This window comes from Hippopotamus amphibius, chromosome 11, assembly GCF_030028045.1.
Source record: "Hippopotamus amphibius kiboko isolate mHipAmp2 chromosome 11, mHipAmp2.hap2, whole genome shotgun sequence".
NCBI classification, from domain to species: Eukaryota; Metazoa; Chordata; class Mammalia; order Artiodactyla; family Hippopotamidae; genus Hippopotamus; species Hippopotamus amphibius.
In genome coordinates this window covers 100,956,283-100,984,088 of record NC_080196.1, presented here as the reverse complement: position 1 = coordinate 100,984,088, position 27,806 = coordinate 100,956,283, and the positions used below count along the sequence as shown (strand labels likewise).

General features: G+C 39.6%; 1 protein-coding gene across 1 annotated transcript in view; it reads right to left on the bottom strand.

Annotated features, from left to right (window-relative positions):
* Positions 1–22,999, bottom strand: part of CDH20 (cadherin 20) — a 48,296-nt gene extending 25,297 nt beyond the window's left edge. Inside the window, exons 1-5 of the mRNA XM_057699107.1 lie at positions 22,754–22,999; positions 14,049–14,343; positions 13,383–13,502; positions 10,741–10,908; positions 6,311–6,498 (exon numbers count right to left, since the gene is read on the bottom strand). Of these exons, the coding sequence (XP_057555090.1) occupies positions 6,311–6,498; positions 10,741–10,908; positions 13,383–13,502; positions 14,049–14,343; positions 22,754–22,999 (1,017 nt within the window). The remainder of the gene's footprint in view (positions 1–6,310; positions 6,499–10,740; positions 10,909–13,382; positions 13,503–14,048; positions 14,344–22,753) is intronic.
* Between the last annotated feature and the right edge of the window lie 4,807 nt (positions 23,000–27,806).

Sequence of the window (27,806 nt, the reverse complement as noted above, 5' to 3'; positions counted from 1 at the left end):
GATGACTTGTTTTTCTAGCTAAACATTTCATTCATTTGCCCCTTTTTTCATAAAATATGCTGAATGTCAGCACATTTCTTAGAAAAAGGCATGTGTGTTTAAGCAATGGGTTTGCTTTTGAGAAACGAACAGCATAGGAATTGCTTTAACTAAATTGGTTATTTATATTTTCAAATTCTAACAAAAAGGTTTTTGTTTGTTTTGTTGCTCTCGTTGGTTTACCACTTGTTCTGTATTTACTTAGCACCCTATGTTGTACTCTTTGTTTCATGGAGTCCACCGTTCCTATCTGAACCAAGTAGCCATTTCCACCAGCCTGTGACCGCCATAGTTCTTAGTCAAAAGTCAGGGTTTTCATAAACAGGGAAATCTGCCACTCAGGTTTCAATAAATTTGAAGGAATAAGTTTACCAATTTATTTTATTTGTATTTCTCTTTTTAGCCTAGACATCTGTCTTTCCTGGTAAATTACATTATATTCTTTTAGAATTCTTTCCTTATGTAGAAGTAACCCAAAGTGGACACTGGTTGTTTATGTTAGGTTTGGGTTAGGCAAAATATGTCATTCCTTTAATTTTAAGTCATTTTTCTAATTTGGTATGAATTTTGTGAAAATTAAGGTGTAACACATTCAAATTCATCTTTTTTCTGGTAAAGTTTTGCAGGTTTTGACAAATGTATAGTCACGTGTGTGTCTCCTCTGATAAATAGGATATAGAACAGTCCCATCATCCCATTACCCCTGACCAGTACTTCTTTGTGGTCAGATCCCACCCCCTGGCACCCACTGATCTATTTTGTGTCCCTATTACAAGAATGTCATATAAATGCAGTCATTCAGTATGTAGTCTTTTGAGTCTAGTTTCTTTTACTTAACAAATGCATTTGAGATTTATCCATATTGTGAATGTGGAGTTTTTCCCTTTTATTGCCAAGTAGTATTCCATTGTATGGATGTACCACAGTTTATCCATCCTTCACTGGAGGTGCATTTGAGTTGTTTCCAATTTCTGACAGTTATGAACAACTCCACTAGGAACATTTGTATACAGGTTTTTGTGGGAACATAGGTTTGGATTTCACTTGGGTAAATATGTTGAGTGGGATTGTAGGATTAGATGGTAAGTATATTTCTAACTTTATAAGAAATTTGCAAACCAATTTTCAAAGTGATTGTACCATTTTGCCTTCCCACCAGAAATGTATGAGAGTTCAATTTTTTTGTTTGTTTGTTTTGTTTTGCTTTCTTTTTTGGCCACACTGCAGGGCACATGGGATCTTAGTTCCCTGACCAGGGCTCAGACCAGTGCCCCCTGCAATGGAAACATGGACTCTTAACCACTGGACCTCCAGGGAAGTCCCTATATGAGAGTTCTGGTTGTTCACATCCTTGTCATTATTTGGTTTTGTCAGTTTTTCTGATTTTAGCATCCTAGTGGGTGTGAAACAGTATCACATTGTGGTTTTGATTTGCATTTCCCTGATGCCTAATGATGTTGAGCTTCTTTATATCTTCTTGAAGAGTTCTTTGTATATTTTTTATTAAAGTCCTTTATCAGACAGGTGGTTTGCAAATATATTCTCCCAGTCTGTGATTTATTTTTTCACTCTTTTATCAGTGAAGAGAAGAAACTCTTAATTTTGATAAAATCTCATTTATCACTTTTTATTTTGTAGATTGGGATCTTGGTGTCATATCTGAGAAATCACCTAATCAGGGTCACAAAGATTTTCTATGTTTTCTTCTAGAAATTGTATAGTTTTAGTTTTTCACATTTAGGTAAATCATCTATTTTGAGTTTATTTTTGGAGGTATGAATCAAGGTTCTTTTTTTTTTTTTTTTTTTTCTGTATACGGACATCCAGTTTTTCTAGTACTGCCTGTTAAAAGACTAGAATGAGTTTTTAATTATTGTTAAAATTTCTTTTTAAATAAATTACTTAGTGATTTTTATATTGATAATTGTTTCCCTTAAATAATTTTATTATTTAAAATTTAAAGAAAACATTGCCTTAAATACCCTAAACTTTAAATTGCCTGTAATTGATATATGAGCTTGACATTTCTCTCTTGAGAAGATTTTGTACTTGTTTTTATGTATTTAAATAGTAAATCAAAGAGTAATGTCTGAGAACCCAAGTTAAATTCAAGACATTTCCTAGAGTTGGAGCACCTAAAAATGAAGTCATTATATCCTTGAAAATTGAGTAATGAAAATTATGTCACAAGATAGTAATACAGTTCCCCTAAGCAGAATTAATCATTCCCTCTTCTTATCCCATAGCGTTTTGTCTTACTTGCATTATGGCTGTTCTTATTTTGTATTATAAATATTTCTTTCTGTGTTGGTTGACTTCATGATACTAAAGGGCATAGACTATGATTTAGTCAGGTTTTTATTCCCCAGTGCCTAGGGAGGGCCTAAAACCCAAAAATGTTGTTACATTAAATAGTTTTAGCAAAAGTTTTTCATTGTATTAACGTGTACTAGTTGAATGATGATATATACAGATTTAATGTTGTCATATTTCAGTGATTTAAAGATATACATTTTTTTCATATTTTGACATTTTGGAAATCGGGTTGCTTCTCCAATTGATGGCACCTTATAATTGCTGTAGGCTTGACAGGAGGTAAGATATCGTTGTCACCGTTTGTGCGGGCCAAACCTGGTCAAAGTCGCTCATGTTGTACTTCGATTGAGTTCTGCACTTGTTGGTAATATACGTGTTGAACTATACTGCCTTCTAAAATGTCTTCAAAAAGGTTGTATTATGATTCGACATTGAAACAAAAGTTGTTGTGTAGGCAAAATGGCATGGAAACAACAGCAGGGAATAAATCTGATCCTAGTGAAACAGATATGTCTGTGAGCTTTTCCAGTAACTACAAACTAAGGATAAGAAAGTGTATCATTCAAATTAGCAGGAGGGGTTTTTTTGTTTGTTTGTTTTGGTTTTTTTCGTGATGCATAAAACAGTGATGAGAACTCATGGAACCTTAGGTTTGATGAAATACAAAAGTTTTTTGCTTTGTGGCCTAAGAGGAGAGTGGATTTAAAACAATTGTTTATTGTATGTTGGAAAATGGAAGACAAGCTGAAGACATAAGATCATGCTAACACAGAATAAAGAACCTTCTGAAAATTATATATTTGAAGTTATCTTTGAAGCATTTAAATTAAGAGACCGAAAATCAATTGATTGATTACTTAAAAGCCAAAAAGACCCAAGGTACTGGGTAGTAATCAGTGTGGTTTTATGAAGACCCAATTCTATCAATTCAACTTAATTTCTCTTTTTGAAAAAGTATGTGCTTTTTTAGACAAATAATAGGCCTGAGGGAGATAAATCAAAAGCAGAACTTTTGTTTCAATTTTACATGACATTATTAATGACAAAATAGGAAGATGGGTGTGGATCAAGCATCTGAGTGAATGTTGTTCCAAAGGTATAGACTGAGCAGTCAATAGCCTCTGAAGTATTTATTATATTTGACTTGTCTGTCTACTCAACTTATTGACCTCTTTCTTAATTCCATTTTCTGGCACCTCGTAAGTTCAGAAGAGAAATCCAGATGACCTTGGCAAAATTGATATATGTTTTGATTAAACATGGATATAGTTTTAGCAATGACAGTGAAAGGCAGTGTTCTGTCTTATGAGGTTTAATCTTTTTTCCAGGTAAGGGAGTGGGAGAAACGACATTTTGAGGTTGCTTTCAGATACAGTCTTCAGCCATACCACCCTGGCCAATCTCATCATATACAAAATTGTAATAGTCAATATTTTTTAAATTAATGGGTTACAGTAAGGTCTAAGATATAGTCTAATAATTTGACATAAGTTAATATTATTCTGTTGTTTAGAATTATCATATATTAAGATATAAAATAAAATTTTAAATATATTGAGAACCTCAAAAGCTCTTTTTCTGATTGTTTAATTTTTTAAAGATAATTTTTGCTTTGAAGAGACAATAATTATCCAAGACTTTGAGCTTTTACCTTGTTTATAGTTACCAGTCATGGTAAACAGTATATTATTAATTTTTAACTTGAGGCATGCCACATAATGGGGGGGTGTTCTAAGTCTTATGTCATACACCAACTTGGTATTATTATTTCTAGTCACCTTTTATAATGTGTTATTCTCAAAAGATATGAATTGAATTTCTAGAACAAATATAAACTCTTCCCTTCTTTCCTTCTAAAGCAGTGTTAATTCAACTCTGTGGAACAGCATAGAATAAAGTTATTATTAAACATATTAACTTGTGCCACATTCTAAGTTATGACTTTGTTGCTTTTGTCAAGGTCATCAGTGACCTCTATGTTTCTAAAGTCTGTGATTAATTTTCAATGTTTTATATGACTTTTAGCAGCACTTATCATGGGCAGTCACTCTCTTCTCTTGGAAGCAGTTTCTATATGCCTTCCAGGACACCACACTCTCCTGATTTTCCTTCTGCCTCGCTGGTCTCTCCTCCTCAGTTTCCTTGCTTGTCTTTGCTGACCTCATCATGTTGGGGTGCCACAGGGCCTTCTCCATCTGTGCTCAATCCCTTGGAATATTATTCTTTTTTATTTGCTTTAAGTACCATTTATGACTCTCAAATTTATATCTCCAGCCCAGAACTCTTCTCCAAATTCCAGGCTCCTATAACCAACAACTGCTCTACATCTCCATTTGGGTGTCTAATAGACATTGTAAATGCAATATGCCTGGAACTGAATTCCAATATTTCCCCATCTCACTTACTGCCAGCTCTATTCTTTTTGTTGCTCAACTGAGTCCTCTTTTTCTTTCATATCCTCATCCAATCTGTTAGGAAATCATGTTGGTTCTACTTTCAAAATATATTCAGATTCTTACCACTTCTCAGTGATGTCACACATCTGTTAAAATCCTCTAGTTCTCCACTTTAGTCAGATTAAAACTCAAAGTCATTACATCTGCCTACAAGGTCCTAACACAATCTGGCCCCCTTGTTACTTTTCGGACCTTATCTCCTACTCATCTCCCTCTCCAGCCTTAAAACCTCCCCTTGCTGTTCTTAAAATCTCCCCTTGCTGTTCTTAAAACAAGCCAGGTAGAGTCTCACCTCAGGGTCTTTGCACTGGCTGTTCCTTTGCCTGGAACGCTTTCCTCAGTATTTCCATGTCCATTGCCTTGCTACGCGGCTGCCACTTATGGTTCTTACTGAAAGTCATTTATAGGGCTCCTCCTAGGGTTGTGCATTGTCAACCTGCCCAACTCTGCGCTGTGACTCTGCCCACTTTAAGTCTTTGCATAAATATCACCTATCTGTGAGGCCAATTCCAAGGATGCAATTAAATATGAAGTCATGTTGGCTCTTCTGATCTCAGTTTGTTCTGTTTTACACCCCCTCCCATGTAGCACTCATCACTTTCTAATATACTACTTTACTGACTTACTTGCTATTTTGATTGTCTTCTTCTCCTTGCTAGAATGTACACTTCAAGAGGGCAGAGGTTTTCAGTTGTTTTACTTACTCTCTACATTAAATGCCTAGAACAGTGGCTGGCACATCGGTAGGCACTCAACAAATGTTTGTTGAAGAAATAATTTAAGATATCTTGGGTTTTAAAATGTATTTGAAATAGAGCAGAAGGAAGATTAAATCAATACTTTTTGAATTAATGTATTTTATCAGATATATTTATTAAGATGTTAAAACTTCAGTTTTTTCAGGTTTTATCTTTCAACTGAGTATATCCATATGTGCTTTATGCCACAGAATCGATAGCCCACATTCAGAAAACTTATTAACTTATTTTGAAGCAAAGGAGTTTCGAGTGGTAACATCACTCAGCAGCTATGTTTGATAAAGACTTTCCAAGTCTAATTAGCATCTGTGGGTCCTCAAGTGGCAATTTAAATATCCCTGCATGTTATTTATTGATTAATAATAATAGTATAGCTTGCTTTACTGTTATTTATGGTATACAGTGGTAAAAATGAGGTTTTTCGAATGCAGATATTGGTTAAGTCATTAACAACATTAGGGAATTAAGCTACAACAGTTTTTTTAAAGCAGCTAAGTAGTAAGCTAGGGGAAGTGACATATTTATAATATACTTTTATCCTGACTTGGCACTCTTTCTGTAAAATGATGACACGGGCAGTGTTTACATGTAAACAAAAAGAGAGGTTTTTTTCTTAATGATAGGAAAGTGTTTATCAGAGGATTTGAAGCAATACATATCAATAATATAACAGTGCTTACTAATATTTCATACACATTCAAAGCCTCCATTGAAATGATTTGGAAAAAGGAGTTGGATTACCTTCTTCACAGTTATGATGCCAACTTGAAAATTGCGATCTGTGTTGATATCAAATGCATCTGCACCATCTCCATCCACAATAGTGTACTTCATCTCTGCGTTGATTCCTTCGTCCAAGTCCTTGGCAAATACTCTCCCCACAGTAGAGCTAACTGGAGCTGATTCCAACACACTCATCTGATAATGTTCTGTGAAGAAGAGTCAGAACGTGAATTTTTTGTAATCTGTCACGACAAAAAAAACACCTCCTCAGTATCACATCATGTCCGCCATGCTGCGCAAAACATCTTTTTCATGGTCCAAAAGTTAAAACTTGAGTTTTACAGATGAAAAAACTGAGATCCAAAGAAGCTGAACAGTTGTTATTAGGTCATAGCCTGTACTGGATGTTTGATAGGGAGGGCCCAAAATACCTTGATTGTAGTCCTAGCAGTAGGACAGACAAAAGCAAAAATACTTCTCATCTCAGTGAATCTACATTCAGAGTGGTAGGAAGTATCAATACCTTGCTTTCCAATCTTTCCTTCCTAATGAACTATTTCCCCAAGTGTTGATTACTTCTGAGAAAAATAGAAAAAAAATTGTAGTCACAAAGTGTGCATTAATTCTGTTCATGTTTCAAATGCCCACGTTTTCCTTCTGAGTGCCTGTCTCTACGACCACCTGCTTAAATTTAATGGTGACCAGTGAACTGCAAAGGTGGACCACCGTGGAGAACAAGCTCCACCAGCTTCATCCTTAAGTCTGTCCTTGAGCAGCTTCTTCATGGACAGATCTCTGATGCTTCTTGTTCTCTTTTCCAGGATAGAATGCCCCCAGAGTTCTCACATGTGTAAGAAGCTCAGAGCCAGTAATGTCTCCTTTTCAACTTGATATCCTGAATTCACTAATTCAGTTCATTTTCATCTCCATGGAGTAGTACTTTCATTAACTTACCTTCTCTGGGGCTAAACTTTTTGACATTCTTCATTATTTTGTCAATCATAATGTGAATGTCTAAACATTAAATCAAATGATCACATTTTCAATATGTATATGATTTCTCTGCTTCTAATATGCATTGCAAGTTGTGGGGATGTGAACCTGGGAAGTCTGGGATGTGAAAGCTTGAGTCTCACAAAGATTTGGGGACACTGACAGCATCCAGCCAGTTCACAGCACCCTCCCCTGCACAGGAGGAGAAATGATGACTGTTCTTTGTCAGTGTGAGCCAGGAAATTGCTAATGTTTGTACTAAAGTGCAGGCACTTAGATTTCATGATCTCTTTACATTCACTTCCAAAGTTGTTGATGGATTAGACTTTGCTATTGCGGAACATGTTTGGGAAAAACAAGTACTTTTCTCCAGGAGAGCTATGTGTTCTGTGTTGAAACAAACATATACATACAATTTCCACACACAATGCATTACATTAGAAATAAATAGTCTGCGGTTTTGATATTCTAGTATATTTGGTTCAATTAAAGGTGACTGAGTTTGTTCAATATAAAAAAGTAGATGTGTCATTGTGTTAACCACACCTAATCAGTTAGGATAATATTTGTGAAAAAGAAGGAACGTGGGACTTCTAGAATGAAGAATCAGAAGATTAATAGTGCTGAAGAGTTTATCCAAGGTAGGTTATAGAATAATGAGATCACTTAAACTTAGTTTTAGCAAATAGAAGGAGAAATAATGGTGAGATAAAGAAAATTTTTTAAAAGTCCAAAAATAATGACTATTTTGAAGCAGAGATAATGTGTGAACAATGTTTGGAGACACAGAGATTACTTTTATACATTTCCGTCTTGTCTTCCATGCAGCCTAATCCATGGTTCTACTCTATTCCAGATTCTTCATTATTAAAAAAAAAAAAAGACAACTCAAAATGTATGCTTTAGAACGGTGTTAAGATGCTGACTTGTGGGGCAGGACTAAAACCCCAGTTATCATTGTACTGTGTTATGCTGTTGTGACGCTGCTGTGTTTGGGGTGATATTGAGACCACCTGGGACCTGGGACCCTTTGCTGCAGTGCAGCAATGCTCACGCGCTGCAATGCTCGCAGCTGGACAAACCTCTCCCTGAGCAACAAAATACACAGAAACTATAAGGGACTAAAAATAACTAACTGCATTCATGTGCAGCTGGGGCAAATTGTGGACAAAAATACAAAAAACTCAACTGCCACTTTTGAAGGGCCCAGAGCAAAAGCAGGGTACTTCTCATGCCCACTGCACAAAACACCACCTAAGGGGTGGGCAGACCACCTAAGCCACTCCTCAGCCCAACCCCTGGACACACCCCTACCCTCACCGCATATAAGGACAAGTGCACCCCTGCCCCTCTCGGAGTGAGCAAGCAAGGGAAAGTGTTTGTTCTCACTACCTCCTGCTGCAGCAGGAGCCCCAATAAAGCCTTGCCTGTGTTTCTTGTTTGGCCTCTGATCAATTTCTTTGATTAAGGAGGCCAAGAGCCCTGGTCAGTACCATATAACTTTCCGGCAATATGTCCAAATCTACATACTTACTCGAGCTGGGTAATAACTTCCCTCTTTTTTCCTTTCTGCCTTCCTCAGAGATACTGTCTAGTGTCAAATTACAAAGCCAAATAGGATAGTTCAAGGATGTTCAATAATCTGTAGTGTACAGTGTCCACAGTGTGAGCCATTCATGAAATAATAAAGATGGAACCCACAGGGTCAGCAAAGCAATGGAGAAGCCAATCCTTATGGCATTTCATAAACTTTCATGATGCACTACTATTCTGAACTGTAGAACCAATCAATTTAGCAACCTACTTGTTTGTACCACTTGTGAAATACTTATGTCCTGTCTTTTAGTTTCACGAAATCTCATGGGAACTTTATGGATGCCAGTTGTATGTCAATATTTGAGTTTTCTTCCTCTATTTACATGGATAAAATATATGGTTTACTTGGTTTGACTGGCTCAAAATGTAGCTATTCAGCTGATGAACTTGTTTGACGCTTTGTTTTTAGTTAAGTTGTTGTTTAACCTGATTTTTCTGGTTGCCTTTCAACTGGAATTGTGTCTGTTGCTCTCACTTCTCCAACACTGCTCCCTTTTAGTCATCTGCTTCTCAAACTCACATCCCCATTCCTGGGCTCCATTCCACAGTCACAGCTCTATATTCCACCTTCCTTAAGGACATTCAGTCTGATTGTCCTGTTGTCACTTCATATTCAAATTGGAATTTTCCTTCTTCCCTGCCACTAGTTCCGTTATGCATCCTCTATTTCTATCAGTAGTACAGTTCTTCTCCCATCACCTAGACTTAGAACAGCATTGTCATCTTTGGCTTCACCTTCCCTTAGCCAAGAAATCAAGGGACAGAAATCCATGTTTTCTTATTTGTCCCATTTCAGTCCTTCTGCTATTTCCTTATATCCTTATCAGTTCAAATCTGGACCACTCTAAAGCCTCCTAACAGACTCTCCTGCTTCTCGTCTCCGCCGCTAGCAACCAATGCTGTACTTGGCTATCAAATTAGCCTTCCTTTATGTCCCTCACTTGCTCAAAAACTTTGCAGTGACTTCCATTAGAAATATAACATATTTGAAACACTAAAGAGCATGTCTTTATTTTAGGAATCTTTGAACATAAAATTACATTTGCGGCTTTATTTCTAGGGCTTTATATCCCATATCTGGAATGTTGCCTGAAGCGAATATTTTTTGAATGAATGAATAGCTTCCCTGTTCTGGAATGTTTTCCTATCTTCGTATTTGAATCCTTTATATTCTTCAGTACCCTGTTGAACTCATCCTTTGATTAAGCCTTTAGTCATCTTGGTTTCCTGTGAAGGCTTCATTCTACACTAACCAAATGGCAGAGCAAATGGTGCTTCCTGGTTAACTTTTGATGAATATCGAGTGTGTACTCCCCAAGTGGACTTCAAGCCTCACAGCGGCAGGGGCTGGGTTTAAGGCATTTTGTGCCCCTCATGCTCTCAGGGCCCTTACAAAGCAGGCGCTTGGTACTTGCTTGTGAATTGATTGGTTTAAGGTGGTCAGATGGGTTATCTCCAGCTTTGGCTTAGTTTCCCTGCATCCATTGTCAACAGGGGCAATATCGCCCCCTAGGGGGCAAAAATTGATTCTTGTTGGGGAGAGTTGAAAAAATCTTAGATATTTATTATATATTACAGTGGTTTGTGGCTCTCTAAAGTTCAACCCTACCCAACAAAATCTTACTGCTTAATATTTAATGTTATGAAGCGTGGTCAGGGCATGGCAGTCAAGAAAAAACTAAAGCATAGTTCAATGCTGTGGGAATTTGGAAAATGGTTATGTGAGAATTGCATGATAAATGTCAGAAAGGAATCCATGAATAATCAGACTCAGAGAGGGACTCAGACTGGCCTTTCTCTTTCACCTCTGTCACAACTGCATCCCTCTGCATCTGTACTCTCACTGGTTAGGTACTCACTCTGGGGAAAGCGGGGTGGGTTATCATTGACATCCGAGAGGGTGATGTTGACTGTTGTGGTCCCAGCTAATCCGCCAAGCTGCCCTCCCATGTCCTTGGCTTGGATAATCACTTCATAGTATTCTTTGGCTTCTCGGTCCATGTTCATGAGCGCTGTCCTAATTACACCTGCAGGATAGAAACGACTTTGTTTTTAAAAACAAAACCACAAGTTCCGTTTTAAAGGTTGGGTTCTAGGCTTCTCCCTGTGCATTGTTAAAGGCTAGAGTTAAGATGCAAGTCACCAATTTTATTAAATTTGAGGTCAGAATCCAACTTCAAAAAAATGCTGTGCTTAAACAAAGGATGAATAGATACTCTTCCAGCCGGAAGAGCTTCGTGGGCCAATTTCCTTTGGCAACATTACTGAGAACGAACAGGAGGTGGCAGCAATGGTTCTCTAACAGACTTGGGGACTGGCAGTCTGAGACAATTTCAGGCTGCTCTGTCTCACCAAACATAACTGGGGCTTCGGGTCCGGAAAACAAAGCCTCACATGTCTGCAAATCTGTGATTTTAGATAATTCTCCTTTGGCTCTTTCTTTCTTCAGCCCCTAGAGTCCTTGTAGTGTGAATGACTCTTCCTTAGGCAACCTGCCTTCCCTGTACCAGTAAGCAGGGTTGGAATTCAGGTTTGCTTTTCCTCTTGTTATGTGTTCATTCTGTTTTGTTAGGTTCTGTTTACCTCTGCTTCACTGCATTCCGTGAGCTAAGACATGAAAGATGCTCTGTGAGTTGTTTATTTCTAACACACATACAGGATGAACTTCCCCAGACAGTGTGTAGCAGCACTGCGGTAGGATGTTATGGTTTCATTTAGGAAGAGGGGTCTAAGTCAAAATCCTGTGAAATGTGTTGTTTTGACCCTGCCAACGATGTGCGGTAATATTTTTATCTTCCTTTTAACCCTTCCACTTAGAAAAGTTGACTTCTGTACTCTCTAGGCAAAGATTAAAGGCTTGTTTACTGCAAGTTTACAATGTGACCCTTGGCTAAACAGACGTTTTGCATGCTAAGGGAAGGAATTGGGAACCACAAACCTGTCCCCATTTTATTCCTATAATGTATATATTGCATTATAGTAACAACATTCTAAAATGAAATATGCAGCATTTTCTTTTTTTAAAATGCCCTATGGGCATGGCAATAACTATCTTTTTATGTATTTTTGACCTTAACACTGTAGATGCCCCCTGGGAGCTGTCAAAATAATGTAAGGTTCCTTTTAGGATGTAAAGGACACATTACCCTCTTCCTGTCTGTGTTTTTCCTCCCTGTGGGCACCCCCTCACTCTCTCTCCCTCCATCTGTAGAATGGTTAAAGTTACTGTTTTATGGAAGTCCCTAACTGCAACATTTTTTCTTTCCTCCTACTAAGTTATACTTCCTCGCTTTCTACTTTTATGATATAATTTTCTGAATGCCTGGTCCCCCTGAGGACTTCTGGAAAAAAATGATATCAGGTTGCTAATAGAAATGTGTTTTTTCTGTTTCCTATAGAGAGATGGCTTTGAGTGTTTGGCATTGACTTTACCTCTGTGGCTGTAAGTTTCTTTACTCAAGTTTTTTGTTAATTATTCTTAGGCCCTCAATTTTCCTTACGTAAAATGGGAATAGCAACGCTTCCATATATTTCGCGCGTTCACAAGATTATTAGGAGGCTCAAATTTGGTAATATTTGGTAAAATATGAATGTATGTTAAAAGGGAGGAAGTCTGGCACAAGTACGACATAATAATCATATAATAATTGCTCTGCCCAACTCGAAAGTATTAAAGGGAATCCTTTATAGATAAAATTCTATAGTCAAAGCTCTTGGGTAAAACGGAAACAAAACAAAACAAAACAAAACAACACCCAAAGCCAAACTGATTTGTTGATTGTTGATGTGTCCTCTTCTAGCACATTGCTCCTTACCCGCCCAGTTCTCTATGCTGTCCTCCCTGAGCGTCCCACTTAGCATCTCCTTTGTGGGGGGCCACATCCCACGCTGTGTGCTCTCTCTCCCCTCATCAAATCCATCCCCATTCATTCTGGCCTGGCTCTCTGCTTAGTATGGGGCCCGGTGTGGGGGACGCTGGGTGGGAAGAACATCAGACCACATGTCAGGGGACATCTCTACAATTGGAAATACTTTGTTAGGTCTCCATTCCCAATTTCCTTATCTGTTCAATGAATGGTGGTGGATTGGATGGTTCCCCTAAAGCTCTTCCTAGTTTCAGAATCAATTATGCTAGTTCTATAGCGAGCCCAGGTTAATATGCCAATCCTTTTAGATCTTCTTGGAGTTATAAAAGACCTTACTCCCTGGAAATAAATACAACCACAGGATGTTTTGAAGGCTAGTGAGGGGGTACTTGTGTGTAGGCAGTTCTTTGGGCCTCTCCAGTCAGACCCTATATGCTGTCTACACATTACGCTGCTCTTACCTACCAGGGCAGTGCTAGTTTGCTCTCTTAATCCCAAAGTTTGTAACAATCTTCTCTAGTTAATACATTCGCTGGAGAGTTCTTGAAAAGGAGAGTTGTGTCTGTCATAAATAGCAGTTACAGATCATTAGAGAATAAAACAAATACCTCTGACTCAACTGTTACATCACATACCTGTTTTGGAGTCCACAGAAAAATACGGCTGGCCCTGGAGGATGCTGTACACTACCCGGGCACTGTTGCCATAGGTTGGGTCATCAGCATCTGTGGCTGTCACCTGGATAACAGAAGTCCCTGAGGGAGAGAGATGGTGGACACCTGTTCAGGTTGAACTGCTAAAGGCTGAATGCAATCCTGAATGGGCAATTTTAAAGCATTTGCAAATGTTGTATCTGCTTCCTTGGGAGGGCCTCTTTCTAGGTCACGCTGCCATAACTGCATAGTACAGAAGTACCTCTTTAGTGGGGATGGGAGTTATTTGTGTTTTAAATTCTTAATAACTCATAAGGACAACACAGGCTTTGGGCCTTTCATTCCTTTTTTGATAATACCGAAATGCTTCTTCCTTATGAATCAAATATTGTCTGTCTAACTGTCTGTCTATCTATCTATCTACCTATCATCTATATTTTGTTTTGCTTTTTAAGAACCAGAAGTGAATAATAATACTAGGCTTAGTATTACTACTATTTTGTACTATGGCTGATTTCAGTGTCTAAGTAGCTTGGTATAATTTTATGCTTTGTGAACTGTTCTGCACATTCTCTCCTCCGTGTTTAGACAGGAAGATCTTCTATAGAGGAACTGCTGTTTGTGAGAATCAGTGAATCTCCACCTTACCCACTGGTGACATTTCTGGCACAGTGGCGACATACGGTCCATCCAGGAACTTGGGCTCATTGTCATTGATGTCTTGGATTTTGATGATGAACTCTGACTCTGGCTCCATTGGCCTGCCCGTCCTCCTGTCCAGGGCTTGAGCCCTTAAAGTGTACTGGGCCCTCTCCTCTCGGTCGAGCCTCTGAATGGCATGAATGTCTCCGGTGGTGTCGTCAATGGTAAACACGACGCCTGCGCCTTCTCCCGAGAGGATGTATTTGATGGAACCATCCCCCCGGTCCATGTCCGAATGAAGCTGAGGAAAAAGAGTACTGAAATATGAACAGGTGTCAGAAATAAATAGATTTTTGGTATGGTCTAAATTTATGATTTCCTTTCAAACAGGAAGACTTTTTTTTCACTCAAATGTTTAAAATGCCTACAAAGAACTAATATGCATTGATCATGATTATATCAAAGAGCAAATATAAGTTGATAAATAAATAAAGTTTCTCCACATCACATTCAGTATCCTTAATTTAGTAGTATTTTTAAAGTTCCTCTCCCTGAGAAGTATAGAAAACAGGAGTTCTGGAAAGCGTAGGTCCCAATATGTACATAGGAGCAATTCTAATAAGGAGGAATCCAGCCATTCCATTTAGTTTTTTTTTTAAAAAAGAACCAGCCTAAACATTTAAAAAATTTAAAAGGGTGGATATAAATTAAGTTTTGGAATTTCAAAAACTTTATAACAATTCCAGTTGGCTGAGAAGCTGATGAAATAGCTAATCAATAGGGTGTGGCCACTCTATTGGAAATACTAAATAACTTCTGGGGGCTCTTGAAATTCTCTGAATTCTGTAGTTTCACTCAGTAGGACTGTGCTTGCTTATGTTTCAAGCATCAAAATGGAATTTTACTGCTGGTTATTATTCTTTGCATCAGTGTATCTCTCCTTTTGGTGGGACCAGTTCCTGGCCTGGTAACAGAATCACTCAAATCTACATGTGGAAGGTTATGTTGGGGACATGCTTTTTTATCTGCCCATCCAGTGATATTTTCTCCCAAATTACCTTGTAACGAGTCTCGAAACAAGTCCAGGGGCACTATTTTCATATTAAGCCTAGAAATAAACTCCTGCATCTCTGATTATAGACAATGTAAATAGATGGAATTTTGTGGTATTTTACAACAGTCCTTCTCTAAGGGGGCAACAAAAAATTAGTTACACTTAGTCAGCCACCACTAACCCTGTTGCTGGGGTTGTAGGCATTTTGCATCGTTTAGTGATGAAGTCCATGAGATACAGTTTATAAAACAGACAACCAGAGAGGCAAATATAACTGGCCTGAACACTATATCAGTTATAAATCGAGTGCCCTTGACAAATTATTTAATGCTTATAACTCTCAAGTTCTTCATATTATGAATGTAGAGAACAATGTTAATTCTTACTTTGGTTTGTTGGGATCATTAGAAATTAGTGTATGTAAAGCACCTAGCACAGTGTCTTTCCCATAATAGGAAAGCTATAAATGGGGCCAATTATGATGATGATATACGTGAGTAGAGAGGAGTATTAACGTGCCCAGCTCTTCTGTACTCCCTTCAGACCTCCAGGAGTGTAGCAGAGACAGCAAAAACAACCTGTTGGCCTTTTCATTATGCATACCCCAATGGTAAAAGCTGGACAAGGCTGCCTGAAACCTTTCCGGGACAGTGTTAGTCTGAGGATTAAATGGTATGGACACCAAGAAGACACCTGAAAGTGTATTCACAACATCCTCAGACAAGGTTGGATTTGGAGGTTGTGGCTGGCTTTGAGCCGATCTCAAATTGACTCAACGGCCAAATCACACAGGCAGGGAGTTTGCTGCCTGGAGGAATTCAGCTGTGTCTTATCTAGAGAAGGGAAATAAGAGAACAAAATTGACCAAAAAAATAGCTGTGGATTTTTTTCTACTTAAAGAATTCTATTTAGGATGTAAAGTTCTCACATTTCCTCATTCCATATACAGCATTATTATTTTTTTTCACAATCCAAATCTTCTATTTATGCAGTTAAAAAAAGAGGTGCCTAACTTTTATTGTGTAGAATAGAAAGTCATTTTATTTGGACCTGGTCACAAAGAAATGAAAATCCATTCTATCTGAAACTGTGTTCCCAGGCAGAGGAATGGAATTGGGAGGAGGAGGACAAGGGTCTAAGGATTTGAAAAAAAAAATCCTTATATATTTGTGTGTTTTTACGTATATTTGTATATACATATATAACTATACATATAAATATGCGTAATTTTAAGGCATGTGGCATAGGGCTTTCACTTAGAATGAAACAGGTTAATTTAGGGCATAGCAGATTATCCAGGGGAAAAAGAAAGAATGGCAGCAGACATTAAAAAAAATACGCAGGATTGTTTTGAGGTGTTCTATTTGTCATCTGTTTGCTCTGTGAACCTTAATGTTAAGCATACTTGTGATTGTCATAGGCCAAGTTTAAGTGCTCTGCCTATGGAGAGCACTTAATGAGTAGGCTGGAAATCTTTGCTGCTGTAGAGGTGGTTCTGGTTTCTCAGGAGCCACTTGGGTGGCTGATGTCAATGGAGTCTGGGCTGAACCTCGGATCTGTTATCTTTGTTTTTGTTTGTATTGAGAGAAAAATTTGAGGAACTCTTTAGACTGCGAGTTCCTTGAAGTCAGGAACTGTGTGGCTTTCATCTTAGTGTGTAGCAAATGCTCAATAAAATTATTGAATGAGTGGTATAGGGTGTAGTATTAGGGTTAAAGCTTTTAGTGAAACCATGTTACCTTTGCCTTAAAAGAGCTAGCAAGCATCTTTCAGGTAGCTTCTGTGTGTGTGTTTGTGGGCAAGAAAGAGGGGAGAAGAGGGGGGAAGGGAGGGCATCCACAGAGAAGCAGGAGGGCCTCCTATGAACAGGAAGAGGACCAGCTATGAAAAGGGCCAGGATCTGCTTACACAGAACTAATTTCTAGGGAATATACAGTTGACCCTTGAACTACGTGGATTTGAACTTCAAGGGTGCACTTATATGTGGATCTTTTTCAATAGTGAATACTGCAAACAGTACCACATGTGGATCTGTGGATGCAGAACCACAGATACAGAGAACTGTATGGAGGAACCATGGATGTGGACAGAGGGCTGTCTCTAAAGTTATACGTGCATTTTCTACTGTGCGGAGGGTTGGCGCCCTTAACCCCCACGTTGTTCAAGCGTCAGCTGAAATTGCATCAGTTCAGGATCAAGTCAGGGAACAAAACCCACACCAGTTATTTTAGCAGAGAGGATTTAATATAAAGGATTGAAAAGGCAAAAAGGGAACATTGACGTAGCATCGGAGAGATAGTAACTCCAGGAAACAGCTAGTGTGCCTCTGGCTGGGGGAGCAGAGGGCAGAAGTTGGGGCTCTTGGAATCTAGATGTTTGGAGGAGGGTGGGCCAGAGACCCCTGAGAAGGGAGTGCTGCCCCCTCGGGCTGGGGCTTCAGGAGTTTAGAGGAGGTGCCCCCGAGCGCCCACCTCCCACAAAACTGAGACTCAGACTTCTGAGAAGGGGGTGCCATTCAGTGGTGCTGGTATTTCTCAGGGGTGTAATGAGGCTGGGGCTGGGAGTGTAGAGAGAATCCAGAAACTAGAGTCAACTGCCGCAGGTAAAAGGAGCAAGTCCCTTCTCCCTTCTCCCTCCTCCTGCCTCTGGTTCTCCCTCCAGTACATTCTACTCTCAGAACCCAGTGGGAGCTCGTTGGTAAAGGAGAAACTGTGGTTTGCAGAATCCCAGCCCCAGCATCACAAAGTGGAGTATGGAAATGTGAATACAGAGCTGAGAGACACTGGCTTAATAACCAGCACAGTAATGTGCATTTAATCTTAGCTGTACCAGCCATAGAATACACATTTAGTTGTGAAAATTGCAAAGAAGAGATATTAACAGCTTTTCTCTAAGTTACTCAGCAAATTGCCACTGCAATAAAAATGTGTTTTATATTTATCCATACTTAATTCAGCTAACACTGACTGAGCACCAGCTCTTTGGAGGAAGGTAAGACGCTTCTGGAATGGAGTTGGCAGTGCATAGTTATGTACATCTTGGGAAAACAGTCTTGTTATCCCAGACAGAGTAAGACAGGTGGATAGCCTACTTATCCTAACAATTCTTTAGTCTGTAAGAGCTTGAGCCAAAGGAGCAGTGAATGATGGGAAGTACATGAAGATCATGAAAAATGTTAAACACGAGGGTGACTTTCATTCCTTTTGCCATCTTTCATGGTGCCTTGTATAGTTCCAGGAATGCAGGAAGTGCTTACAGTTTGTGGTTAGACAGCTCCTGTGTTCTTGTTAACCTCAGCATGACTAGGGACCACAGATTCGTGCACAAGCACAAGCTCCCTGCATCCCCCTCTTTGCATATGTCAATATAATCTAGCTTTAACTCGACACTGCCTTGTCCCTGGAAAGCCCAGTGTGGATTTTATAAGGCCATACCAATTACAGCCGATAATTGTTGCCATACTCCTTTCTGAAATAAGCAAACAGTCAGGCCAGCTCTCTAAACAGACATCTTCTGGAGCTCAAAGTGACAGGCTGAAATGCCCCTGGGAGAGAGGGAATGAAAGGTGGATGGATTCTCTTTCAAAAGAAAGGAAAGGGGAAAAGTGCCAGTGTAAGTGAATACATAATTATCTTCTTCATGTGGAGGTGACATACCCACTTCAGGGTAAAAACGTCCATTGCTGGAGAGTAGGTTGGACAGGATGACTGTCAAAATTGGGGGGGGGGGCGGGCGGGTGGCATGTCTTGTGTCCTGGGTTGGCGTAATTAGGAAAGGGTGAGCACCAGTCATGAGTACTAGGGGGTGCTGCACAGCTAAGTGCTCCCACCTTCAGGAAATAGGCTTGGTTACGTTCCTGGTCTCACCGACACCATTGTGTGTTCTGTGTATCTCTCAGGGCTAGGTCTAAAGTCATGGCCACATGCAGGGCAACGTGAAAGAAAGCCCATGGCTTCAGTGTCAGATTTCCTGTTACCTTCTGTGTAACTTTGGGCAAGGAACGTAACCTCTGTGAGCCTTGTTCCTTTCTGTAATTATCTAAGAGTGGTGAATTATACTTACCTCATAGCATGGTTATGATGATTAAATGATCTGCTTTATGAGAACGTGACTGACACATAGCACTGTGGTAGCCCAGAAACATGTCAGATGCCCTTGTCTTTCTGCAGTTTTGTATGTCCAGTTCTGTGCTGGGTACTCAGTGTTAGGGAAATGTAAGGAAGACCAGGGGTGGGATATCAGTTTATACCTTTGGGAGAAGGGAGTCAGGCTCTAAATTGTACAAACACACAAAGCAATTACTGAATACAAAAGTATCTTCTTAACCTTATTTTAGCAGCAGCTATGTGTGTCCAGTTGGAAGAAGTGGTTTACAAATATTAAGTTACTAGAAATCTTTGAAACTCTGGATAGATAGAAGATGTATTCATGATGGAAAAGGCTTTTATGCTGGGGCCCTGAGAAATCTGAATGTGATTGAACAGAGAGGAAGTGATAGTGTGTCCTAGGCATGACAGTAGCACGGGCACTCATCTGGGGTAGGGAGTGAAATGGTATGTTGTGTCGGGGCCAGTAAGGAGATTCAGCTTGACTGAGATCAGGGCAAGATTTGAGAAATCCTGGGTGGGGGGTGGGGGTTGGTTAAGGGAGGAGGACTCATTTTCTGGAAGCCCTTGAACTGTATGCTAAGAGCTCTGATAATCACTGGAGAGCTACAGTGCTTTCTTAATCAAAAGAGTGACATGATGGAAAGGGTGCTTCAAGGAGATAAATGTCCTGACTCCTAAGGGGAGGACTGAGAAGATTCTCCCTACAGCGCCTGCTTAGTTAATCTAATCATGAAGAACAGAAGGACCACAGTAATGACAGAGCCTGGAGAGGATGAGATGAATCTGAGAGAAACTGGCAAAGAGATAGTGACAGGATGTGGTGACTGGTTGTACATGAAAGAAGAGGAGAAGGAAAGGGAGACGTCAAAGAAAATTCACAGGTTTTGAGGCCAAGAGATTTGCAGGTATATTAGGTAAGCATTGCGGAGCTGCCTAATTCCCGTACTGAACTCCCTATACTACTGCTACTACAACCACTACAACTGCTATGACTACTACAGGCTAATGATTATTAAGATCTTACTCTGGACCTGGTACTCTGCTAAAGTACTTTACATGTGTTAGCTTACTTAATCTTTACTACATCACGAGGCACTCATTTCATAAATCTCTTTTTGAGCACTGTCTATGTGACAGGTACTGTGTTAGGCCTTGTGGATAAAATGGGAGCAATATCCTTGTCCTCAATGAGCTAATAGTCCAATCTAGGGCTTCAGATAATACACATATAAACAAATAAATTAGATATTATAGGTTGTGATTAGAGCTGTGAAAAAAATAATGGTGGTGAGAGAGTCTAGCAGGGGTGTACTTAGAGAATGGTCAGGGAAAACCTAGATTCAGAATGAGCTCTAAAGGAAGAAGAGGAGCCAACCCAGAGAGGAGCCAGGGGAAGAGCATCTCATGATGGGAGAACAAGGGAAAGCTTGGCAAGTTGTAGGAACTGACAGAAGGCTATGTCCTGGAACATGAGAGCTACGGCAAGAAAGAGTAGCATGTGATATGGTGGGAAGCAGGGAGTAAGGCTGGATCAGAGAGGAAAGGCCTTGTAAGCAATGGGGAGGAACCTGGATGATTCAAAGGACAATGGGAAGACACTGAAGGGTATTATCAGAGTGACATGGTCTGACCCACATTTAAAAAGGTCATGTATGGGGCTTCCTAGGTGGCGCAGTGGTTAAGAATCTGCCTGCCAATGCAGGGGACACAGGTTCGATCCCTGCTCCAGGAAGATCCCACATGCCACGGAGCAACTAAGCCTGTGTGCCAAAAAAAAAAAAAAAAAAAAAAAGGTCATGTATGGAGAGTGGATTGGAAGGAAGTGTGGGTGGAAACAAGGAGACTGGTTGGGAGTCTAGGTATTTACACAGGTGAAAGATAACAGTGGAAGAGGAGATGAGAGAAATGAAGGCTTTGGGATTTATTGGATTGGCCAAAAAGTTCATCTGGGTTTTTCCATAACATCTTTTTTTTCCATAACATCAATATTTTGGCACAGGACTAACGAAATTTGCAGGTGGAGAGAATGAATGTGGGGTGGGGATGGGGGGCGGCAAGAGAAGGGGGAAAAGATCACCCACCAGGTGTCCGGTTTTAGGAAGGGGGTGGTGGCAATGCTGACACCGGGAAGACTGAGGGCAGACTCAGTTTGGGAGGGAAAATGAGAATTCTTCTCAGAGTATGCTGCACGTGGGAGGCCTTTGAGTCATAAATGTGGAGCGGTAGGGTTTGTAAGTCTGAAGCTCAGACAAGTGTTCTGAGCCAGAGATGGAGGTTTTGAATTCATTGGTTTACGGATGGGGTTTAAAACCATCAGGAAGATGAATCCACCCAGGGAATGAATGTGGTTAGGGAAGAGACCCAGGGCAAAGCTCACAAGACCACCCACGGTTGGGGTCAGGGAGAGGGAGAGGACCAGCAAAGAGGCTGAGAAGGAAGGAGGAAACAGGGGATTGTGAAGGTCATGAAGCTAAGAGAAGACTGTGAGTCGAGAAGGAGGGACTGGGCAGCAGTGTCCAAGGCTGCTGTTGGGCATTTCCATAAAATGAAACCATTGGGTTTGATGGTGGAGGGGTCTTCAGGTGCACTGAAAACACAACAGAGTGCAGAGTGGGGTCAAGAGTCAGAGAACTGGGTTGAGTAGTGCGTGAAGGTGAGGAAAGAGTTTCTGTAGACAACTCTTGAGCAGTTGTGGTTCTCTTATCCTCCTTCGACATTTGAGGAAACAGAGGCTAACGGGGGGTAGTGACCTGTCCAAAGTCGCTCGGGAAGCAATTGGCAGAACTGGGTTCTGAACCCACATGTGTTTGACTCTGAAACCCACACTCTTAGCCTCTATGCTTAAACAAGTGTTTAAGTTATGTGAATGAATTATTTATTTTCTAATTAGTTCCTTGTTTCCCGTTTTCTCTCACTTGGTTGCTTTCGCAAAATGGTCTCTGATTAACATCCAAGGAAAGTAAACACGGGAAAAAGCCCAGATTAAAAAGGAAATGACGATAGATATACATCAAGGGAATTCAAGTATAAAGTTTAAAAATATACTCATTGATCGTCTCCAACTGTCCTAGAGCACAAGCTAGGACCTTCTGAAATGAATGTTTTGTTCTTTTTTTTTTTTTTTCCATTACATTTGGGCCTCAGGCAATACCCGTGGAAATGCTTTGGGGAAAAAAAACCAAAAACCCCTCTACTCCCCCCTTTGCATTTCCCAGTTTATTTCTTCCCCATCCTGCTATTCCTGAGGCTGCTGCTGCCCCTGTGAGGACTTGAATGGTTCTTGCAGGGTCCAAGGCTTTTCCTCCAAAAATCTGATTCCAGGTCTTTCCCACTCACAACAGAGGCAAGAACAAGGAGAGAAGTCTTTCCTTTCTGACTGGTATCTGACAAAGCAAAAATTAGATTTCAACTAGCTGTCAAGTAGCACACTTCTAGTTAAAATTGTTCTCAGACCTCAGACTACGTGAGCTTTCATAGTCAACTCATATTCGTATTCAATTTCAATAGCCGATACTCTGATAATTTATCTTTTCTTTGGCAGTTCTTACCTTGCCGACATACAAAGGGTCAGTTCCAGTGTATTCTTCCAGAACAAAAAACTGGTTCCAAACCCAGCTCCTCTTTGTCCGAGAATGTGACTGTGGCTTGTCTGACAGGAGCGCTTCTAATTTGCCTGGTGGTGTTGGTGTGCCCGAGAGAACAGTGGTCGTAAGGTCCATCAGTCCCCAGAAATATAAGGACATGCCAAGTCCAAGCCAGCTCTTTGCATTGCTCATTCTACCAGAAGTCCACATGGGATTGCCAGGTTTTCAGGAAGTAAAGTTCAGGATGATAAAGCCACTGAACTTGAGTATTTTCCAAATAAAAAAATAATGCAGTTTATTGAACACTTATGTTTCCCAAATGAGGTCCTGATTCAAGTTAATCTGCTTGAAGTTGACTTCCTGTCAAGTTAAGAAAAACACAGTGTGATGATGTCAAGTTCTTTCCTGTGGGCTTATAGCAAGTTTCCAAGAAATGTCAGTAAATATTCGTTTTTTCTACTCAACAAATTAGAGTCATAACATGTTACTGCTTTAGAAGTGTTTGAGTAATAAATAATATTTTGATAAAAAGAAGACAGCTTATCTTGACATAATCAATCCCAAACCTTTAAATATAGATTTCAAAAAGAAATAAAACTAGTGAATAAATTTCTTATTGGTAACTAGAGGGGTATGCTGTATTATTGATTGGCTTGAATTAATAGTGTGCTCTTTGAAATATTTATGATGACAGCCTCCAACATTCTTAAAAATAGTATTCACTTCCAAAATTTACAGCTAATAACTAATATTTTCATTATCCCAACTGCTATTCTTGGTTCATTAGAAAACCAAAAGCAAAATCTAACTATTATTTTTTGCCCACAATTATATTTTGCCTACTCCATCTTATTGATAATATTAGGACTCTTGGACTTCATTTATAAGCAGCCATGGGTCACTTCTGACTTTAATCATTCTCTGGGCTCATGGTAGAATTCGAGTTTCACACTCTACTGCTTTGGCTCTGAGGCACTGATAGGGGCTGCTAATGTAACCTTTCTAGGATTTGAAAGGTCAGTTAATCATTATATCATTCACAATAGACTTTAAAGTGCTATTAGTCACATGCTACCCTGGGCACGCCAAGAGAGTCTAGCCAACAATTTTTTTTTTTCCTGCGCTGTAAGACTCATTTAGGCAAAGGGATGCCGACTTCTGCCCCGGGGACACCTTTTCATCAGTCAAACTTCTTTTGTTGCTAAGAGGTCACATTAGCTAGTGACCTCACTCCTGGGCTATGACCTCATCAACCTTTTCTTCCTTTCCTTTGGTTGGATTTAATGAGGTGGCATAGCACTCAAGCCACTCTGTCAAAACAATTAGAATGTCTTCTGTGGGCTTAATATTTTCACTGTTAATGTGAAGAACTGCTGAGGACAGATGTGTCTATTTGGGGATTTCAGACCTATGCAGCTAAGCAATGTTCCATTTCTACAGGTGGTTTAAAATGAGTGCATTGCTGCTAACTCAGTATGACCTTCCACCTGTCATCATCAGAACTCATTTTAGCTTCCTCTCAAATGGTGTTGACGTGAACAAAGGAATTAAAAAGATATAATCATTTCATACAATATGCCATTTCAATCCTGTATAAGAAATCACTTCAATGAAAGCTGATAAAGGAGAAAGCTGGGGGAGACTACAGAATTTCTGTAATGGAATGGGAGGCTGTGCCTCTTAGTTCTAGCTCTAAAGGCAGATTGTCAAGTAAAAGCAAGCTAATTGCGCCTTATTTGGGGTGACATGTTTTTTAATAAAGAACAATGGTTTGCTACGGGGCAGGGTGGGGGGGGTCTCCAAGTATTACCTGTTCCCTTTCTCTTTAGACTGATGGACAGAAACCCAGCTCATGTTTCTCTGATCCCTGTCTAAGGGGAGACATCATGGAAGAAGGAAACTTAACCCTGGAGGTGAATTAACAAAAACGATTGGTGAGAAACAGCTATGCTGTTTTAGGGACCTAGAAGATGGACTCAAGGGCATTACTAAAAAAAAAAAAAAAAAAGCTACTGCCAGAATGAATACTGGGATTGGTAACCACAGTGGGAATATTCCATATGTTGTGATTTTTCCAGAGTTCACTAGACTAAGGGTCATGCACTTTGGCTCCTGGTTCTGTCTTCATTACCTCTGACTTGTTTGCGTCTATGAACTTTTGTTCCTCACCTGTTAAGCAGTGAATTGTAGTTCCCCCACCTGATGTAGGTGAAAGTGTTTTGTAAATGACTAAGGTGTCAACTGACATTTGAACAGCCATGTAAGAAGAAATTACCTGGGTCATGTGTAAAAATGATGAACCCGAGCCTGAAACATATCTCATGGGCACTTTATGGACCAAAATTCTGAAAGGGCCTAAGCTGTATACGTGTGTGTGTGTGTGTGTGTGTAATTTTACAGATCTCTGCATCTGTGATAAGTACTATTGGGTAGTAAATTCTGGCCCAGCCAATGCTGTAATAACCAAACATGGCTTGGCCTTTTTTATTTTGGTATGAGGAAAATTAATGAAGGACTGTCTATTTGAAAACTGTAGAGTAGAAAAAAAAAAAAAAAGAAAACTGTAGAGTAGAGAAAATTCTCTTTTTGGGTCACACTTATCAAAGATAGAACTCAAAAGATATACTCTAATATATTTCCTTTAATATCTGTGTTTCATATGTGGACATTTTGTCTAAGCATCATTTTTGATGACTGATGATTTTCTCTGGCTACTTTTAGCATCTTACTTTTGGATTCTAAGCAAAACCCCTCTCCTGCTTCCACTGAATTTTCTGGACAGAATGAGATTTGAGGAAATTTCGAGGAATTTTAAGACTGTCCCTTATATTCTCCCATCTCTTACAAACTAGACATGCATTCTTGCCAATTAAAACCACCCATCTTTACCTATAAGTGTGATCTGAAGAGCTCAAGAAAAAAGAAGGTGTTCTGTGGAATCCTTGTGATGAATATTTTGTAGGCCGTTCAGTTGCCTCAGCTTTCATCTCTCTTTCCTGCCCACTTTGGCCTCCTACACACCAGTGCAAAGCCCTCACGTTCTTCCCTTTCATGGGGTACATACAGGAGTGGCGTGTGGAGCCCCTGGTGATGCAGTGAAAGCTCTGGTGGTCCATGTTTCCCTCTCATGTTGCCCCTGACACACCTGAAACTTCAAAGCCTGCAGTGCCTGTAAACTCTTTCTGTGTTAAATAACTTGATAGCTACAGTTGATTGGAAAGCACTTTATTCCTGCTTTCTCAGAGCAGAATGCATGAAAAATACTCCCTGCCTAACTTTTCAGAAAGTAAAATCTGGGTTATCCAATAGTTACATTATTCTTTTCACAATTAGAGCTGTTTATACAGATGAGGGGAAAATCAGTTCTATCAGAAATACTAACCAGTCTGCAGTTATAAATAAAATGGTTCTCATATTCATGTTTTTTTCCCATGGGATAAGAATAGCAATGATGTGTTTGAAGGTAGGCTAAGTGCTGTTGTTCTTATTAAGGAAGAGACGTATATATGTATATATGTACATATAGGTCTGCTTTGGAAGACCACATATGCCACACGAAGACTGCATTAGTGGAAATTGACTTCTGTGTTAAATGAGTCTTTTAAAAGTTTTTCCCCCCATCCTGCCTGAAGAAAGTAAACAGCTTGGTAATGAACACAGTAGGAAGAAATTAAAGTTGTACATAAAATGTGCTCTCAGTGAATTGTTTATTTCGTTACTTAAATTTGTTGTGATATTTAAAATGTAGGGGGAAAGGATGGTAACTGCTTTCTCCTTGAAATGAACTAGGCTTTTATGGTCTCCCTCTGATTTCTTTCTTCATTATTCAAGTTTTCCTGAGCTTTTCATGGTTAATGGAAGTATTCAATACTACTCTGTAAAGCTCAAATGACATCTCTACAGAAGCAGAAAGTCAGTCACCTCTGCTAGTGACTCTCCCTGTGAACAGGGGGTGTTTTAATTTTCTGTTGTGGACTCATACCTTCACAGAGGTAAATGGAGGCCGTGGTGCTGTGGTTTTAGGCAGCTAAACTTCTTAACCCATCACGTTTACTTATAAAAAGAGCCTCAAAAATGTACTTAAAATGAAAGACAAAACTTTGTGAAGATCCTAGATGTTATAGTGAAATATGACAGTGTACCATGAGGTATGTCAACATTAAATCAGAGCACAGCTCAATGTCACAGCATTATCTCACCTCCCAATCAAGGGTCTCTCTGAGAAATATGAACAAACACATTTTAATTGAGTCAAATCCTTCAGTTTGGAGTACAGAATCCACAGAGAACAGGTGGTCCCGGGTATAAATTGTAGTAAAAAATTTTTATGATGATGGTGTCTTTGACAATGTACAGTTCACAAACAAGATTCCTATTGTGGAATCCCATAAAGAAAATATTTTCAGTGTTTCTGTAAACAAACTTTCAACATTCCTGCATCTCTATGTGTGTGTCTGTGCTACTGATGAAAGTCTACCAGTGGGGCTCTGTTTCGGAAATGGTGTATAGTACTGTTTTGTATGCTGGAAGATGAGAGAGTTCCCTGACCTGAAGTCTTCTTCATTTATTACAGATGTTCCATCTCACTTTTCAACTGGGGAGTCATTTAGTGAGTAGAAGCGCCAGTCCTCTTTTGTGGCCATCAACTCACCAGTCTACCAAAGCTACCCATCTATGGAGGTGACCAGCTCTCAACAGAACTGGAAGAGGTTGTCCAGGTACCAGATTTCTTGGATTTGGGCTGTGCTCTTACTTCCATTCCCCTACTCCCTACCTCACCTGCCTTGTGACACTGCCCCTAATTCCAAAGTCAACATTTCCGAGATGGGATATATCTTAAAATCAGTGTGTGGATTTAATGTGGTCATATTTCCTCTCCCATCCCTCAGAGAAGCTGTTAATAAATTGGTGGTGTGTCTAGAATTGAAGAATTGTGGTATTACCTTTTCTGAAAAGAAAAAAAAATCAAACAGAAGAACAGAATACTTAATTTCCATAGGGTGTTCTTAGAAAAGGT